This window comes from Falco naumanni, chromosome 7 (assembly GCF_017639655.2).
Source record: "Falco naumanni isolate bFalNau1 chromosome 7, bFalNau1.pat, whole genome shotgun sequence".
Classification (NCBI taxonomy): Eukaryota; Metazoa; Chordata; class Aves; order Falconiformes; family Falconidae; genus Falco; species Falco naumanni.
This window is the reverse complement of record NC_054060.1, coordinates 15,360,391-15,379,349: the sequence shown is the minus strand read 5'-3', so window position 1 is coordinate 15,379,349 and position 18,959 is coordinate 15,360,391. Positions and strand designations below refer to the sequence as shown.

General features: G+C 38.1%; 1 protein-coding gene and 2 long non-coding RNA genes across 5 annotated transcripts in view; 1 reads left to right on the top strand and 2 right to left on the bottom strand.

Moving 5' to 3' along the window:
• SLC12A1 (solute carrier family 12 member 1) overlaps positions 1 to 18,959 on the top strand; it is a 52,900-nt gene that overhangs the window by 3,095 nt on the left and 30,846 nt on the right. For both annotated transcript variants that reach the window (XM_040601432.1, XM_040601433.1), the window contains exons 2-9: positions 2,386 to 2,983; positions 8,437 to 8,571; positions 8,776 to 8,851; positions 14,123 to 14,218; positions 14,886 to 15,025; positions 15,486 to 15,596; positions 16,523 to 16,634; positions 17,131 to 17,258. In XM_040601432.1, coding sequence (XP_040457366.1) covers positions 2,573 to 2,983; positions 8,437 to 8,571; positions 8,776 to 8,851; positions 14,123 to 14,218; positions 14,886 to 15,025; positions 15,486 to 15,596; positions 16,523 to 16,634; positions 17,131 to 17,258 — 1,209 coding nt within the window. In that variant the 5' untranslated portion in view covers positions 2,386 to 2,572. The remainder of the gene's footprint in view (positions 1 to 2,385; positions 2,984 to 8,436; positions 8,572 to 8,775; positions 8,852 to 14,122; positions 14,219 to 14,885; positions 15,026 to 15,485; positions 15,597 to 16,522; positions 16,635 to 17,130; positions 17,259 to 18,959) is intronic.
• LOC121091520 lies at positions 8,507 to 17,161 on the bottom strand. The gene is made up of 3 exons (XR_005828957.1): positions 17,065 to 17,161; positions 15,477 to 15,602; positions 8,507 to 8,592 (listed from the first exon to the last, which is right to left on the bottom strand). It is a non-coding gene; the product is annotated as an uncharacterized LOC121091520 (long non-coding RNA).
• The window catches only part of LOC121091522, a 37,563-nt gene continuing 35,802 nt past the window's right edge, over positions 17,199 to 18,959 (bottom strand). For both annotated transcript variants that reach the window (XR_005828959.1, XR_005828960.1), the window contains exon 4: positions 17,199 to 17,295. This is a non-coding gene — a long non-coding RNA (uncharacterized LOC121091522). The remainder of the gene's footprint in view (positions 17,296 to 18,959) is intronic.

The following is an 18,959-nucleotide window of genomic DNA, read 5'->3' as shown; positions in this document are numbered from 1 at the left end:
TCTGTGTGGGAAAGTAAAGGTGGGAAGCAGATTGCTTGGCTATTGTATGTTCACCTCTCCGTGGGCTGCCACGCCGAGGGGCCTAGACAGGCTGGAGGAACAGGCCAACAGGAATCTCATGACATTCAACAAAGACAAATGCAAACCCTGTAGCTCGGACAGCCTAAAACCCTGCACAACACAGCCTAGGGCCTCCCTGGCAGAGTGCAAATCTCCTCGAAAGGATCTGGTGAGCAGCAGGCTAGAGAGGAGTCAGCACCATGCCCTGGGACCGGTGGAGGTGAACAGTGTCCTGGGCTGTGCTAACAGGATATAGCCAGCAGATCAGCCACAATGACCATTCTATTCAGCACTATCAGACTGCACCTGGAACACAGTTTGTGTCCTGCACCCCGCACCTGCCCATGTCAGAAAGATGTGGATAAACTTTGGTGTGCCTGATGGAGGGCCACCGAGGTGGGCATGGGTAGCAGCATCTGCCCTATGCGGAAATGGGGCTTGTTTAACCAGAAGAAAAGGCATTAGGGGAGCCTAAGCAGCTCCCCTAATACTTACAGGGAGGTTACTGACAAGGTAGAGCTGTTCTCTCTACTGGCGTGCACAGCAGGACAGGGAGAGATGATGGTCACAGAACGACACACAGAAGGTTCCAACTAGATACACAGGAAAAAAAACCTACTTTGAAGACAATTAAGTATTAGAATAGGCTGACAGTGAAGTCTGTCCTTGGAGGATGTCAAGCCCTGTCTGGTAAAAGCCCTATGTAACCTGATTCATTCAATGTTCCCTCTGCTTTGAGTGAGAGGTTGGACTAGATAAGTTCCCAAGGCCCCTTCCAACCCGTGTGATTCTATGACTTGCTACAATTTATTTCAAATCATCTTAAAGGGTGTTTTGAGTGTACAAATGTAAAATCGGGTGCAAAATTCTATGACTCTTCCAATGCCTAGGACTACTGTTAATATTTCCCAGTAATTGCTGCTTTACCATAGTCATTTATTTCCTCCATTGTAATTTAGGAAACCCAATGCTATTCTTGGATCTGTTTCAGTTGTCTATTTATTCCTTCACATTACCTTAGTTTTACCTACATTAAAAATGAACGATTTGCTATATCTTAATTGCTTGCTCATAAATTGTTGCCATCCTGGAACTACTGAAAACTTAAAGCCTAGCTTTTTTAGTTAATTTTTAAAAATGTATTTGATTCAAGTTTTTCATGCAAATTTAATTCTAGACTATGAGAAAAATATAAGTGATATCATAATACGTAAGTGGAACAAACAGTAAATGAACTTCATGGGATCCTGTGTCACATCCCTTCTACTGACTACATTTTCACTGTCTTCAATTAAACATGGCATTATTAAAAGAAATACTATATTTGAAATCAATTTTAGGTACTTAGAATCTGATCCAAACCCCATTTTATATAGATGGTGTCGTGAATCCTGATGTAGGATCCTGCTGACTACATCAATTCGTTGCAAATTCTGATTTAGGATCCTGCCACATACACCGATTTGTCGTAAATGGGTGATTTAGGTAATTTAAAGAATCATCATCAAAGGCATTAGCAAAAATGGTTTTAATATGATGCTGTAAAAGTGCTACTTAACAAAGTTTGATGGCAAGGTTCAATCTATTACTGTACAGCACAATCACTTGAACAATGATTCAGAACTACCAAAGCACAAATCAAAGTTACCAAGGCAAAATCAAAGTTGCCATACGACAAGGTTATGCATGATATTGGTTGCTTACCAAATGGCAAAAGGTCTCTCTGCTTGAGGAGCGTCCTTGCGAGGTGTCCCAGCGCAGGGGGAGATCACCGCCACGCAGCCAGGCTGCTTAGCCACGAGAGCTCAGAGAAGGCTTACTTAGGCTGTCATATTTATGGAATAAAGTGGTTGGCTTGTCGTCTAGTTACAGGCAGTGGAAAAGGTAAGTGTGAGGCTCCTTGTACCCACAACTTTCTTTGTTCCTTGATAAATGGGTCTTGGAAAAGCCAACCACTATTCATGTGTTAATCGCATGATCGGTGTTCCAAGCTCATATGCACCGATGCTCACTGTGTCACTCTGCTCCTTTGTGGGTTTTCAGAGAACAGATTGAAACTAAAGGACTTGGCCCACTTACAGCTTAGGCCTTTACCTCCTTTGGAGCCTGTACCGCACTACCACTAGTTTGGTTAAGGAGTTGAGCGCACCCATCACAGATGGACACATCCCCACAAACTCAGTCTTTTACTCAACTATTTTTTTACTCAACAAGTCATAGGATGACAGTCTCATGGATATTTGATGAGGCAGAGGGGATCTTATGGCAGAAAATTTTTCTAACTGCAAGTTAATTTTTTATTTTTTTTATTTTTTTTTATGGCAGAAACACCACAGGCAACATTAGGAAGATTGCTTAGAGTTTTCAAGAAAAAATTCTCAGAACTTTGTTACTCAAAAAGCAAAGATTTCATATGCAACAGCACTAAACCCTTTGCTGTAGTTGCAACTAACTAGCTGCAGCCACAGAAGAGTAAACGGATCAGTGACTTAAGTCTATAGCATCCCCGAAGATGTCGATGAATAATTCGCCAAATGTATTCTTGGATCCAAATGCAAATCGGTTTCAAGTTAACATAATTAATGAAAGCCACGACAACAATGAAACATCCCAAGAGGATGTGGGCTCTGACCCACCACATTATGAAGAAACATCTTTTACTGATGAAGCACATAACAGACTGAGAATCAGTTACAGACCAGGAAAAAGAGAATTATATGACAATTTTCTTCAAAATGGAGAGAAAACAGAAGCTAGTTCACATCCCTATGATACTCACACTAAAATGTATTATCTTCAAACTTTTGGCCATAACACAGTGGACCCAGTTCCCAAAATTGATTATTATAGAAACACTGGCAGCATCAGTGGGAATAAGCTCAGCAGACCAAGCTTATTAGAAATTCATGAACAACTGGCAAAGGTAAGTGGAAAGGCAAGATACAAATTTTCTCTATTCCATTTCCAGGCTGTTAATTCTGTTTATTAATATAAGAAAGTCCTTAAATTCATGGACCTTAGCCAAGAGAAAAAATACAAGTAATCACTTACCATATTTCCTTTCGTAGCTGCAGTATGTTTTCTGCCCTGTACTCTGCTCAAAGCAAAGATTTTTATTAAATGGTGATAGTAATGTACTTGATTAGTGGGAAAACATAGCTTAATCTTGTCTAAAAGTACAGAACTACTGAATCTCTTCTGTTTCACTTAACATTTAGGACAGCAGATGATGAATATCAATTCATAATTTAACCAAGCTACACAATTCACACTTCTTGTAAACTTGAATTTAATGTCAATGCATAACTAAGTTTCACAGATTCCTCAGTCGTATTCATTTACATATAAGTATCATAAAAAACATTATGTGCAATAAATGCAATTTCAACCGATCAGAAACCCAAAGCACAACCTGTTTATTGCTGTAACAAACCACTCAAACAGCAGAAAGAATTCAGAACAAGGGTGTTGAGGTTGAAAGTGTTTGTTCAGAAGACAGAGAGCAGACAACAGATTTCAGGTACTGATTTAATGAATGAATTTGGGCCTTCATGCTCATTATACCAATGAATTTGGAGAGAATCTGAAAAGTTTCTCGAATGACTACATAGAAAACATTTACGGAGGAATAATATGGCTAAATTCCTCCTGATCTGTCACAGAGAAGAGCTGTTTAAGACTTTGCTCGTGTAATAGATGGGACTATATCCGTGTAAAATACACTTACAGAGCGAGCTACTGAACTGCATACAACTGACTAACCTGCCTTTGAAAGATTTTTCTAGGGCTGTATCTCCTCCCCCCTTCTGAGCGGACCTACTTTTAGTTAACATCATGTAGAAGTCTGCTATTGTTACATATGACAGACGGATTTTATGGAAAAAACTTCCTCTTAGCAGACTCCTCTTGTTTGCTCCATTTTTTTTCCACACACACACTACAGTAAATGAATAATCAAATACTGAAGCGTGCCCTCTATTATGACAATCCCCACTTTGTCACCCTCTGTGGCTACTTGCCAGAAGAATATACATTGGTCAGGCATAATCCTTTGGGGTTTGCGCATTCAAAACTTCCCCAAGGAAGAATTTGAGAAGTTTGTAATATTAAGTCTCAAATCCCAGATTTTCACTAACTTCCGTGTTACTGCCTCAGATAGGCTAGACAGGTGAATTTTGCTGCCTATTCACCTCTCTAGATCTTTTAAGGCTTGATTTCCCTGTGTGGAAGGATCACCTCCATGCAAAATAAATAGCGTGGAAAGCTGTAATGAGAACTTCTGGGGACAACAACGACTAGATTAAGCACTTTGAAACAGTAAAACGATTAAAAAAACCTCCTGCAAAACAGTGGAATAATATGATACTCTATTGGCTTTGGTAAAATTAGACTGTGACAATACCAAATTCTCTGTAAAAAGCAGAGGAGAGACACAGGATACACCTACTTACAGATTTAAAATCAAACCTTTTTTGAGATTCTTAATTGTACACTTGTCAGGGCAGGGCAGGGCTGGAGAGAGATGACCTCTATAGTCAAACTCAGACTAAAAGTGTCAATATGCAGCAAAAATTCCTGTTCTGTGTTGGGCAAAAGTGAAATAAGAAATCTCCAGAGGAAACACACTTTTGTCACCATTCCACTCGGTTTTACATACTCCAAAGGTCTAAATAATATGGACAAGCACCTGATTTTTGGGTGCTGGCACGAATCTTGTTCAAACTCCAGTTTTCTAAAGATTACCTGTCCTATGGAAGGTTAATATAAAGTAATGAAATCAAGCAAAAAAATAACCGTTAGGAAATTAGGACCTGATTCTTTAGGACAGCTTTCTAGTTTTAGCTTGACTTATTTAAATTAAGGTTTCCACGGACCTGCATAAAATGGCTTACACAGAAAGGTGAAACAGGTTACTTGGGTCATCATTTATTCCCAAAAATGAATGCAAAGTGAACGTGAAAAGGGAAGAACATGAATTTGGTATCCCTACTCATTTGCAGATGTATAAGCTGCTACTCAAGGGACTAAACACATTTTCCTGCCCAGAAGAAACTTCTTCTTATAGAAATAATTTATTTTGGTAGTGGCCAGAGAGGAGAAAACCAGTGTATTGGCTTTGAACATAATGCTGAATGACCATGCACTGAACACTGGCATATTAAGGAATTTTCAGGTTTGACCACTGCCAGAAAATACAGGGTTTTTACTGTTGCATCTCCCAGTGTTTTTTTATTTTAAATAAAATTAGATAAATTTGTTTATGTTTTTTTAAGGCTTTCACTTAAAGAAGATTAAAAAGAAGACAGATTCCATCCCAGAATAAAATGAAGGGAAAATTGTTTCACAGGTTGGAACTCTTAGGGAAAAGAGCATCTAGCTTGGCTGTTCCCAGACTTTTTCTAGTATCCAGCTTACAGAAGGATAATCTTATGCCTCTCAAAATAGGAAGGTGAATGTCAGAGGTAATGGGATTTTTGTTACACCGGCAACCTGCTGTGCCCTTATGTGAGTTGTGGCCCTGGCCTGCGAGCCAGTAACCACGGCACTGGAACAAACGACTCGACATTAGCATGGCTGGAGTCTATTCCTGGCTGTCCCATGGACTCACTTTGTGACCTTGGACAAATCACTTCAGTCTACAGAGCTTATTCGGAAGAATAAACAAACTCGAGGTCACCAGATAGTAAGATTAGTAGGGAAGGGAATTAAGACAGCGTGAAAAGCTCCTATCAGGAGGCAAAAGCAGTATGTGCAGCTGGATCGGGTGCCTATCAACCAGCCCCAGCATGCAGCAGGCCCCTTAGCCACCACTAAGGAGGGGATGAAATGCCACACAGGGTATGTATGGCGGTTAGACTAACAGCCCAAGATGCAGTTCCGGAGAAGATGCTTCATGCCTTTTTACTGTAACACTAAAATCTGGGTTTACCACACCATACCCCAAGGTAATCCCGCCCCCCTCACCCCCAACTTTTCTGAAACACAAATTGGTGAAGACCACTGTCCTGTCAAAGCCCGTTGCCACATTCTGATAAGAAGCAACATATGTTTGACTTCAGACTGCTAAATACCACATAAACATTCCCGTTGTGCTTTGATGCCAGGCCTAACATCAGAAGATAAACTTTAATATTTGATATACTTTTTTAATATGTAATTTTTCAAATGTCAGAATGCGAGGCAGGCTGAAAGGAACTTCGAATACCTAGTTCCCACACTGCTGAAGTCAAATGTGTGTCATCTTTTAGCACGACATGTCAGTTTTTGCACACATTAAGCCACAAATCGCCAATTAAATCCCTAAAAAATAGTCTAAGTGCTATTTCACAGCTGATGGCTAGTGATAATTACTTGGGCCTAATATTTACCCTACATAAGAAATCATCTAACCTTTCTTCATCTTGGCTATTCTCCACACTTGTTACAGAGATTTGATGAGCTCATCATCTTTAGCCCCAGGAGAGATGAAGAGCAAACTGTTCTGAAACAAGGAAAGGAAAATGTTTGGGGTTTCTTGTTCAGGTTTTTTTTTTGATTCATTTGGTTTGGGGTTTTTTTTAAAGCAGTTAACTTTTTATTTTGGTAGCTTTTCAAAATGTTCTGTCACTTTTATTCCACATCCTTAATGCATGAGTAGCACAGGTACAGCTACTTGGTAAATAACCAATCATTCACTAAAGCACACCAATTTAAAATGCATTTATGGAAGGTTTAAGGCCATAATTTATGATAATGGCACAGAGAGCACAAATTAATTCAAAGTACATAGGAAACAACTTGTTTCAAGTACAAAGACTAAACTCTTTTTTTCCTTTTTTGTCTTTGAAATTCTAACCACTGCAGCAAAAACCCCTCATATTATTCTGCTAATCTTCCTTAACTCACTTTAATCATTTGCTGTGTTTTGAGTAAAACAAGCCATCAGTATTTTAGGGTAAGAATTGTCAAAATTATCTAAGTAACTCAGGAGCTCAAAGTCACAGGCTTTCAATAGATCTTGTATTCCCATTTCACTTAGAGCCAAAAGGGTTATAGGCACCAAATTTAATCCATGTCGAAATGTATTATCCGGTCACTTATTTCTCATTTGTGAGCACAATCCTGGATTTACTGTGTCAAAGGCACTCTACAACCTTGCATCATAGTGGTTAGAGCCCCCATCCATGAGGGTGGAGTCCAAACATTAACATAAGCATCATACAGTTGGTCTTTATGTCTGTTTTGGTTTTGTTTGTTGCTTTTTTTTTTTTTTTTTAAGTCCATGGACAAATACAGAAACACCCTCGAAGCTTAAGCAAGATGGAGAAAACCCCTCATATGTTTCACAGAATCACAGACGTTTCACCTCCTTGACATGTTTAGTTAATCTGGAAATATCTTCATTCCCCTTCAAACCCTAAAAGCATCTTGATTCCTCTCCACGCTCCCTCTGCTAGACTATGACAAGGTGATATGGTCCTTCCTGAAGGTCTTTGCAGAGGACACAGACAATTCCTGGCAATAGTTAACCTAATGCCAACTCCTCACAAAACCACTCCAAAGTTAGTATTAAAAAAAATAATAATTAAAAGGAAGCAAAGAGCAATGATGAGTATCAACCTCAGTACCATGACTAATTCCTATTCAAGCCACAAGAAACATATCATAATGTTAAATTGCCTCCAAGACTCTGGGGCAGAAGAGCTGAAGAGATAAAATACAGATTTATGTCTGTAACTGGATGCGAACAATCTAAAATTCTGGGCTATTTCTTCAGGTTACACCACAAATATGGCAATTCCTAATCCTATCTACTATGGTTATACCAGAGATGGCTAAACCATAGAAAGGATTATTCATTTACTATATAATTTAATACACTTCACTAGCATTTCTCTGACTCTTTTCAAGAATATGTTACCCATTTGCTGCTGCAAATATGTTTGCACTTTATCCAACAGAAAACAGAGTTCATCACATAACTTTGCCATGCAGCACTCAGCTAGGTCTCTTTTCACTACTGGGCAATTTTCGGTTTCTACACTTAGCATTATTCATATATTTTTGCAGCACCATGTAGAGGCCAACCACAAGACTCTCATTATGTTAGATGCTCTACTGACATATCAACACAACGTACACGTTGAATACAATACACAATAAAACCAATTTAGTATCAGATAATAACGTATTTACTGTGCTTAAGCGATTGTCTTATCTTTTCTTGCTGTTAGTAAGTCCACCTGCTGATGCCTGGCGTGAGCAGAATATTGCGCTCCAGAGGCAGTAAAACCTGATCTTCTTTGAAATTCCTTTATTCCATGTCTCTCTTATGCAGCCAGGTGTCCTGTGTTTGGCACAAAAATATTTGTATTTGTTTTCTGTGTGATCATTCAGAACATAGCTGTGAGCACCGGCTCAGTCGAGAGAGTGGCTAATGGAGAAAGCACCACTGGAGATGAGACAGCAGTCAGCAAGGAAGAAGAAAACAAAACAGGATTTGTCAAGTTCGGATGGGTGAAGGGTGTGCTGGTGAGAAACATATCTGCATTTCTAAAAAAAATAAAAGTAAGATTAGTTCTGTGACACTAAAGTCTTTCAAGAAGTAAGAGAGGGAGGCAGACTTGAGGGATGTTTGGGGTGCTTTTTAAAAGCCTGAATGCTTTTATCACCCTTCTGGTTGTTAATACTACTTCCAATGTTGCACTAATGCAGTATTTTTTGTTTAAAACCTAGGTAAGATGTATGCTTAATATTTGGGGTGTGATGCTTTTTATTCGACTTTCCTGGATTGTAGGTCAAGCAGGAATTGGTATGTATCTACTTAATTTAATTTTAAACAGTGAAAGAGATAAAGAAGATAAACTGTACATGATCATGATTAATATATAATCTGAGATGTGCACTTGCATGTTGAACTAAATAATTTTTTCAAATGCTTGCCAGAGTAAAAGATGTTAATTCTCCAAACTATTGGAATTTTCCAGACTCACAGCAAATTACTGCTTAGAGGCATAGATCTGTTAACTATGCATATGATCATCACATATGAATATTTCTAAGCTTTAGTGAGATTTGTATTTAGATTCTGCAACAGATGTAAACTTCATGATCTGGGCCAATTTCTAATATGTGCGTACAGAGTTAACCTTTAAGAGTTCACACTTTGCTTATCTGTGAATCCCAAACCTTGTCATCTACATATTAAAACCAACACTTTTTCACACTTCTCTGCAAAGATGAAAACAGAACTGGAAGGAGGTCTCATCTCATCAGGATTTTGTTATTTTTAACTATAGCACAGCACTAGATACAAGGGTACTACGAAACAGTAAGTTTTAAAAACTGCTACAGCTTTTGTGTAAATTAACCAAGTACCCTTGATTGTGTGCTCTATCTTTGCTGCTTCATTGTGCAGTTCCATTAAGCCAAATCCCAGCTCCCACTCCTTGGGTGACTGGGCCCTGAGGCCTCCATCCAGTATGTTGTTGAGTGTTCAGTGACACCGGTGAGAGAATCTCTGGCGGAGAGAAGAGCAGCTCAGTAAGAAGCAGTGTAGTGGGGTGGTACAACTCCCTTTCTCAAGCTGCTGCTCTGGGGAAGCACAGAAATCTGAACTGCGACGGCGCTGTCACTGTTACGTGATCATACAGTTTAGAATAATGGGGCCCTAACCTTTGACTGGCACCCAGGGCTCATCAAAAACAGCAGTCCAAAAGGTTGAATGGCAAGCATTCCAGTATGGATTCTCACAGAATGGGAATATTAAGTGGGCACAAGCTGGAGTCCAAACTCTGGCCTTAGGGTGTCAACTCTCCTGGTCTTGGATAAAACTCAGTGTTCAAATTCAGGCTGAACATAAATATCATTCACTTCCTTGTTAATGGAAGTGAAACACTGAATCAACTCCAAAAGTTTTGCATGATTGAAGTCTCATTTCCAACAAAATACAGTAACTTCACAGAAGTTTCACTTAAGCAAGACTGAGTTTTTTAAAAAACAGAAGTAAATAAAATGCTTATTAAGAAAAAAATCCAGCCGCAACCTTAGAGAGACACAAATAGGAAAAAATAATCAACCAAACCAATAAAAGAATCAGACCCGAGTGGAAGAACTTTACTACTTTAGCAGTGCTCCACGCGTAGCTCTAGCACTGTGCCTGACAAAGGGGTGCTTGCTGATTTTATGATGCATACCAAATGAGAGCATACAGCCCAGGGCACTCATAAGTATATGCCTTGCCATGAAAATTCTGCATCTTAATATTGCCAAGACTTTGCTCTGGGGTTTCATGCAAAATTAGTTTTTAAGGGCAGTTTAGTAACTTATTGAGATCATCAAGAAGTATTACTTTGTTTTGAGGTGTGAGAATAGCCATAGGCAAGAGTAATTCATTTTAGAACAACTTATTTAGCAGCCATATGCCTGGTTTTCAATCTCAACTTTAATCAGTTTTTAACATTAATTTGCACCAACATCAGTTACAGCCTTTCTGCTTTCACATTTAATTTTACCATTTTAATTCATTGATAAGCAGACACTCCTTTCTTACGGTTTATTGCTCTGCTGTTGCTTTTCAAAATTGCATGGCTTATGTAAGGAAGTTAGTTTTACTTCTGAAAATGAGACATCAAATTCCATTTGAATAATTTCCCAATGCATTTTCTGAATGTCTTATAAGCAATGAGCTTTAAGTCCCTAGCCAAGCTGCTTAAGGAGAACAGTGATGGACGCTCATCATCACGAAGGCTCTGGGATTTCATTGGGTACTGCTATTAACATGGAAATTAAATGAGTCACTTAAACCGCCATCTGGGCACCATTTATATTCTCATCATTAGAGGGCAAAAGAGAGAAAACCCAATTATTTCCACATCCTCATAGGTTGTCTTGGGCAAAAGCTCTTACAGGGGAAAAAAATAACATTCCAACAAGGTGCTCTGTTTATCATCAGCTGGGAAAAAAAGGGACAGTATGGTCCTGACAAGATTCCAGGTCCAAAACTAGTCTGGTATTTCCACCTAACATCTGGGGGCTCTCTGAAGTCTGTATTTATACCTATACAGGGAATGGTTAGCCAAAGGCAGGGAAAAACACCAAGTTTATGTTAACTGAAAATCTGGCCCCTCATATTACAATTACATTACAGCAATGTTTTGGTTAAGTCACTTTATGTACTTTTCTTCTTAGATCTTAACAAAATTTTTTATTAGCATTAAAGCCTTCCCAAGCAGATATTACTCATTGAATTAGCAAGATATCTGATGCTATTTATCATACAGATGTTAACATGAATTATGAAAGGCAGTAGAAAATCCTGGAAAAATACTCCTTAGGATGCATTTGCACTTACCAAATAATTTTAAAGCTATTTTTAGAATATTGTGTCTAACTTATTCAATTTAAGAGTTAACAGCTGATTAAAAGTCATATTCAGCCACTTCTCTGGCAAAAATTTTGCATGGTTTAACCATATCCTTCTATGTAATGGCAGCTGACCAAAAGGAATGACCATATAGACATTTTTTTGTTATACAGACCTGCATACAAAATAGGTGCATGACTAGCTATAGTAAGAGTTCAGAAATCAATAGGATAAACATGATTTATGGCTCAAATAATTTTAAATATTCTACACTATATTATGTATCATTTATATCTCACACATTACATTGTTCTATCTGAAAGAATTATGATAACATGGCTCTAATTTAAGCAGCAAAGAACATTCATTCAGGGATTCAATGTCTATAAACATCCAGTATGAACTGAAGTCAGGAATCTGATCTGGAAGCCAGAAGGTAAAAATACAGCAGATAAATCAATATGTTTGTAGTACTTCTAGCTAGATGTCAGTGGTAGGATCCAAGTTTCAATTTGGATGAGCCCTGGTCAATAAATATTGCTACAAGCAATGTATAATCTTCAGTTCCACACTGAAAACCTATGTACCTTACAGAAGCAAGAGAGCTATTGCGTAAGGATTAGCAAGTTCAGATAAAATTAAGAGCTGATTCCATGTTTGGTGCCAAACTGTAATTGTTTCTTTTTCTTTTTTTAAAAAAAAGTTTTTTTCCTTTCCATTCATAGATAGAAATGGGAAAAGAAGCAGTAAAGTTGAGAGAAAAATGTCATTATTATTTCTTCACCTGGCTTGAAACAAGAAAGTATTCTGAAACTACAGGGCCAAACTCTTCTTGGTAGTGCCAGAAATTGTAACAGAAGCAATGGCTACGATTGTAGCTTGGGAGGTCCAGTTTGTACACACAGGAAAACACCGGTCAGGTAGGCTAGCTCTGGAACACGTAATCCAAAGCGGCTGTGGGATCTTTGTTTATGGAGGTTTTCAAGACCCAGCTAGCCAAAGCCATCACTGATTTAATCCTGTGTTGGGCAATAGTCCTGCTGTGACTGGGAGGCTCAGCTACAGACGTTCAGTTAAGCCACTTCCACCCAATGTTTCTATGATTCTAAATCATACTAGGCACCTCCTACTTGTACAGTTTCTAGTACAGCTTTACAAAGTTAACAGAAACCTGACCATATAGCCAAAGACTGGAAACATACTCAGAGTCTTACTCAGCCTGAAACCCAGTTCATCTGTAATAAACACTTATCACTCATCTTCAGATATTTGTTTAATTATGCAATTTTATGATATCAGCTAAAAAAAAATATTCAAAGTTCTCTAAGATTATACATTACAGGTCACCTGTTGAAGTAAATGGCATCTAAAAAGCAGTATTTCCATTTTAAAATGTTTGTCTTTGGTTAAAGTAAAACTACTTTTTGCAGGGAAACAGGGAGATGAGGACACAGTGGGGAAGCACAGCACCCGTTAGCTGAGCAAGTAAGGATGTAGAAGGCTCGCATTCAGGTCTTGTCTCTCTACCTGATAGATTCTTTGTCCTGGTGCACTATGAAACTACACAGAGTCTTTCTCTGATTCAATATTTAATTAACTGATCAAAGACAGCAGCGTTCTTACAAGAGCTCTGGTTAATGTGTCAATCTCTTAACTTAAACAGCCAGGATGTATATTAAGAGCAAATAGAAGCATCCATGCCAAGGGACATTTGTTTGCTCATTTCCTGCAGCCTTTGAAAATCATGAGAACTTCTGGCTAGGGTACTCCTACCAGAAAGAATCACTGCTTGAAGACAGATGGGAATAATTTACTACCGTGACATGGCCTCCTTGGAAATGTTCTGCAAACTGCAAGTGGTCAACAAACCATCTTTTCAGTTTATTGCTCTGATTCTGGCCTGAAAATCCAATTTAAAGAGAGAATGATTTGTAGGAATCATGGAACATGAGTAAAATATTTTATCTTCTTATTACTGACAGGTCTTGGAGTATTCATAATTCTTCTTGCCACGATGGTAACCTCAATTACTGGGTTGTCAACTTCTGCAATAGCAACTAATGGGTTTGTCCGTGGAGGTAAAAATCTTAGGGTTACTAATGCTTTCAAGCCCAAAAAGGTCTTTATGTATTATCTTCATACGAGGCAAACCAGAGGGATGATAAACCAAATGGTACATCTAAAGAAGCTGGAAGGTAACAATGCTAGCCACCTCTAATCACAATTTATGGCATGTTTGAGTTGTCACTTCTAATAAATCCCAGATTTCAGTTCAGTCTGTGAAGTACGTTTCAGATGTTCCTGCCTACTGCTGAGCAAGGGATGGCTTCCGGCTTTTCATGGATTTCTTCTGTTACCTTTCAGCATATCTTCCTTACCCAGAGCATTCCAGGTTGGATATCCTTGGACACACTGAGGATGAGACGTCTCTTCCTCTCATTTCAAAGACTGATTCAGATCAGTGGATATCATCAATTTAATACCTTCTTTATAAAACTTCTTACATTTCAGCTACTCCTCGGAAGACGAGTAAATAATTTTGCTGGAAAAGTGCTTGTCAGGTATTTTATGAAACAAAGTTTTAGTGCATTTCAGAGCCTTAAAGTTACAACCGGTCTGCTCTAACCTCTGTGGAAAATGGCAAGTTCTTACTGCGTCATTTAAGCAGAACAGGTATTTGAATACACTTGAATATACTTTCTTTTTCGGATCTTTCAGGTCTTGGAATCATAGTTATTGGTCTGAGTGTAGTAGTAACAACATTAACAGGTATCTCCATGTCTGCCATTTGCACTAATGGAGTAGTAAGAGGAGGTAAGTAAATATGATCTCATGAAAAATACAAAATCCTGCAGATTTGGATTAGTAAAAATAAAAAAGAATTGAGATAATAGTGCTATAAGAAAAGCAATAATAAATAAATGTATTTGGAGTGATCTCTCTCAATAGATCAACAGTAAATTAAAATCTTAAACACTTCCTGACAATAAATATTAAGTGCCAGTGAGATAAGACGAAATAATTAACTGACAAAGTAATATGCCTTGTTTATGGTGCTATGCAAAAGAGATTAAAGATTCACTGCATCATTATGCAGGAGCTTTTACAAGGTACCACAGAATATGATCTTTCATGCTAACATTGGGGTAGATCCAAGTAAGTTAAAACCTGTCTGGAAGTGAGGTTCTGTCTGCTCTGTGTTACTATATTATGTATCATGAAAAATTATTTGAAGGTCCAGTTTTGCATGCTAATAAGCACTAACAAGATTTCTGCAATAGAAAGGCATACAGAAAAGTCTAAAGGCAGAACCAGTACAAAACACATTCCTTTTTTTTAATCAGCATCCTCTATTAATACAGGTCGAATACTACATTTGTTAGGCTAAAGGCAGAGATTCCTGCACTATTATTCATGTGAGAAAAATAAGCAAAACCTGAGCATTTAGTTGTGCTGAAATAACAACCATTTCTGTCTGCAGGTGGAGCATACTACCTTATCTCAAGAAGCCTAGGCCCAGAGTTTGGTGGATCTATAGGACTTATCTTTGCTTTTGCAAACGCAGTGGCAGTTGCTATGTACGTAGTTGGATTTGCGGAAACAGTTGTAGAACTTCTTAAGGTAAAGGTAGATTTTTCATGTATATGATTAAATTGATTTGTTGGTTTTGTTTTGTGGGGCTTTTTGGTTGGTTGGTTGGTTTGTTTTGGGGTATTTTGGGTTTTTGTAATGTATTTAAGTGGTAATACTTTTTTAGCTGAGGCTTGAGGGACACCTTCAGCAGGGAATAAGCTGGTCTGTCTAAACGTGCCACAGAATGCTTCTCCATTATTTCTACCTTATGAATATATTTAATACATTTCTCAACAAGAATCGCAAAAGCAGAAAAGAAACAGACATCTAATTAGACAGCCAAATAACCTCGACTACAGAGAGCCAGCTGGAACATGACATACAAACACTTGGTCTCATAAATCTCTGAAACTTTGACAGCTCGCTGCTTTCTATTTCACCTTGTTACCAGATCCCACCAGTTGGGCAGAAAAAGACTGGTTCTAATAATATTTCTTACTGCTTTCAGGAGAGTGATACACTGATGGTAGATGAGTCCAATGACATCAGAATAATAGGTACCATAACTGTTGTATGTCTTCTCGGCATCTCTGTTGCTGGCATGGAATGGGAAGCAAAGGTAAACCTTTAAAAGAACATAAAAGCAAGCAGTATATTAGACTACTGTACAGCATTTGTGTCTAAGGAATGCTATACAACAGATGGAATTTTCAAAAGCACTCTGTTTCAGTTTATGCTTAATCTTTCTAAAAGCAATAGCAGTTTAATCATTACATTCAATGAAAGCACAATTACTCTGTGCTCTTCCTTGAACATACATTTAAAAGGGAAGGGGAAGTTTGTGTTCTGTAGACAGCTTGATTATATTGATTTTTATAATTCATGGCATCATTTGGAGCCTTGAGTAAGTGCCCCTTTTGCCCTTATTTTTGATGCAGCTTGACAGAATAAACAGTAGTAAAAAAAATATACGATTTTATCACTGTATTCTCTCAAGCTCTACTCAGCAGAAGAGCTCTATTTGCTCTCCATTCCTTAATCTCTAAAGATTTCTGCTATTCCTTCACCTGTAAAAAAAAAGTTCAAAATAGAAATTCAAATGGAAATATTTTAGAGGGCAGAATACCGCTATTGAAATCAGGTCCAGAATAGCACCCTTATTATTACATTCTGCTGTGATGGAGACTAGAACTACTTAGATGTTATAACCCTTAAAGTGACAACCCACTGCAACTAAATACATTTTATAACAATATAAAAATGTCTTATACTTGATATTAATGCATTAGCTGTTTCATTTTGCCTTTTCTTTTAAATAAACTAACATAAAATTAAATTATAACTCTATATTTCTTAACTCCCTTAGTAAAAACTATCTGCTGTTGTCATTAGCTGATTCAGCTATCTTCATCCCTGGTATTTTTAAAAACTATAGAAATTACTAATCTGTCACAGGGAACACATACAGATAACTTAGTATATAGCCATCTCCACAGTCAATGTAAATTATAATCATCAGGAAAATATTTTTATTTCTATTAACAGGCTCAAGTTATTCTCCTATTTGTTCTCCTTATTGCCATTGCAAACTTCTTTATTGGGACAGTCATTCCTACCAACAACGAAAAGAAGGCAAGAGGCTTTTTTAATTACCAAGGCAAGTAACCTTGCTATCTATCACATAAAATAATAAGTTTGCATTCTTTTTGGCTTCATACTGAGTTAAGGATTCCACTCAAAAAGGTCACAAGATCAGGATCTTCTGCCTGAGTTTAAGTAAGCTTCCAAAGTAAGGCAATTTTTTTGATTTTTAATTTTGAACCTGTCTCTTTGCTGCTGAAGCTGACAGCACAGTTAGCTGCAGCTTGTGTCATTTATATATCAGCAGAGCACAGACAAAGTTCTACACAGAGCTAAGTGCAAGCGCTGTAGTGACACTCCTGTCACTTCGATATGGATCTGTATCTCTGAGATGCAGACAAGCACATCCTACTGGGGACCAAACTAAGGAAATCAAATTCACTTTGCTTATGATATGAGACAGATTCAAACCCAGTTGTCCAGACATGAAAGACTAGCTTATTCACCTTCTTCAGTAAGGAACTTTGAAATCAAATCCTGGTGGTATGTTTCATTTTCACCTATATTTGCAGCATCAATATTTGCAGAAAACTTTGGACCAGATTTCAGAAGCGGAGAAGGATTTTTCTCGGTGTTTGCCATTTTTTTCCCAGCTGCCACTGGCATTCTTGCAGGAGCCAATATCTCAGGAGATCTGAAAGTATGTATTTCACTAACTTCATAACACTAGCTGTAGCCTGAAAAAAGAACAAGAAAACAAATTATGAATCAGCACTGTATTCAGTCCTAAATCATGTCTTATTTTGGGAAGCAAAAATCTCACGTTTAAGTACTTGCTTTATTATTTAAAGACATCAGTTCACATTTTCTCTCATAATGCATTATGGCTATTTACAGAAATGACTGCATTTAGATTTGGCTTGCTATATCATTTAAAAGCATGTTTCAATAACCTGTAATAATATATCATTAATGACTCATTAGCAGCATACAACATAGAGATTACACGTGTATCTCCTGGCACTCTTCTTTTGCAAAATCTAAAGCCCAAAAACCACACCTGTAAAGCTCATGTTAAGCTCATGTTTGCCTCCAAAGAATTGGTGGAGACTGGCTTTTTTTATTCAGGGTCATAGCAAGGGCAGAGCAAACAGAGCATTTAATGAAAGCAAGTATGTCCCAATCCCATGTCACTACTGCTGCTCAAAGGAAAAGCTGCAGGTTTGCAGCTGTGACAAAATAAAGAAGTCTGAAGAGAAAGGGAAAGGAGGTCCAGCGGTGTCCGATTGTCTTGCTGTGGCCATTCTGTCAGGTTCCCACTCTCCTCTTGCAGTATAGCAGTTGTATGAGATGATATTTCCAATATCTAAACATACTGGTAAATTAGGGACAGGAATTTAGTTTCAACTTTGAGTGCCCTCTACTTTGTATCACCTTGCACAGTGTATTTAATGCAAAAAGTATTTAAAGCTAAATGTGAAGCTGAAATAATTCAAAGCTCAGCAAAACATTTGGTAAAAAAATCTCTAGTAAATGCAGAGCAATCAATACTTTGTAATATTACAGGAAATTCAGAAATGCGTCAGGGGTATCCTTAATTCAAGTTGGCAAACCAATACTAAAAACCAACAAACAACCACCACCAAAGAAACCCTCAACACACAAAAAGACGTAGCTCACACCTTGATAACCCCAGCACATCAAATGAAATTCTTTGGCTTTACCATATAGACCCACTGTCTTGTATACCTTAAGGATTTAACCAAAGGTCTGTTATTTCTCTATTTGCACAGTACTCACAAGTTCACCAGATCCTACTAACCCTGACAGCCAGTTCTGTTTCCCTTCCTCACACCGAGCTGCATGCCTCATCTCTGTTTTTAAAGGACTGCTTTTGAAGCCAAGCACAGAGGGAAATGTGTAGAAACTGAGACACTACTAGCATCTATGAGATTCCATTTTTAATTAAAAAACCCCAAATCATTGTACTTCTGTCCAGTGAGACTGAATCAGCCTCACACCCTCTCCATCCTTTTATCAAAAATAATTATTTTGCTATACACGGCGCTCTATGTACATGGCAAGCTGCCAAAGCAGCAGCACTTCTTTCATAAGCTGTTTGAAAGAGTCTGAGCAGAGCAGGGGAAGCAGTTCCCCTGTTGGCGCTCTGCAGTTGTTTCAGTCTGGCGGTAAGTGGATTTCTATAACCAAGTCCTCCAGGATGCAGATTCCCAACTGAGCATGTTTAGATGCATTAGACAGGTCTAATTAAATTAACTAGCCTCTCCAGAAATCCAAAAGGCAAGCTAAGAAGTATTCAAAAACTGTAAAACGGACCAATCAAACTTTCTTTAGAATTAGTCGCAAACACTATGTACAAAGTGGCCTAATCCAAAGCCAA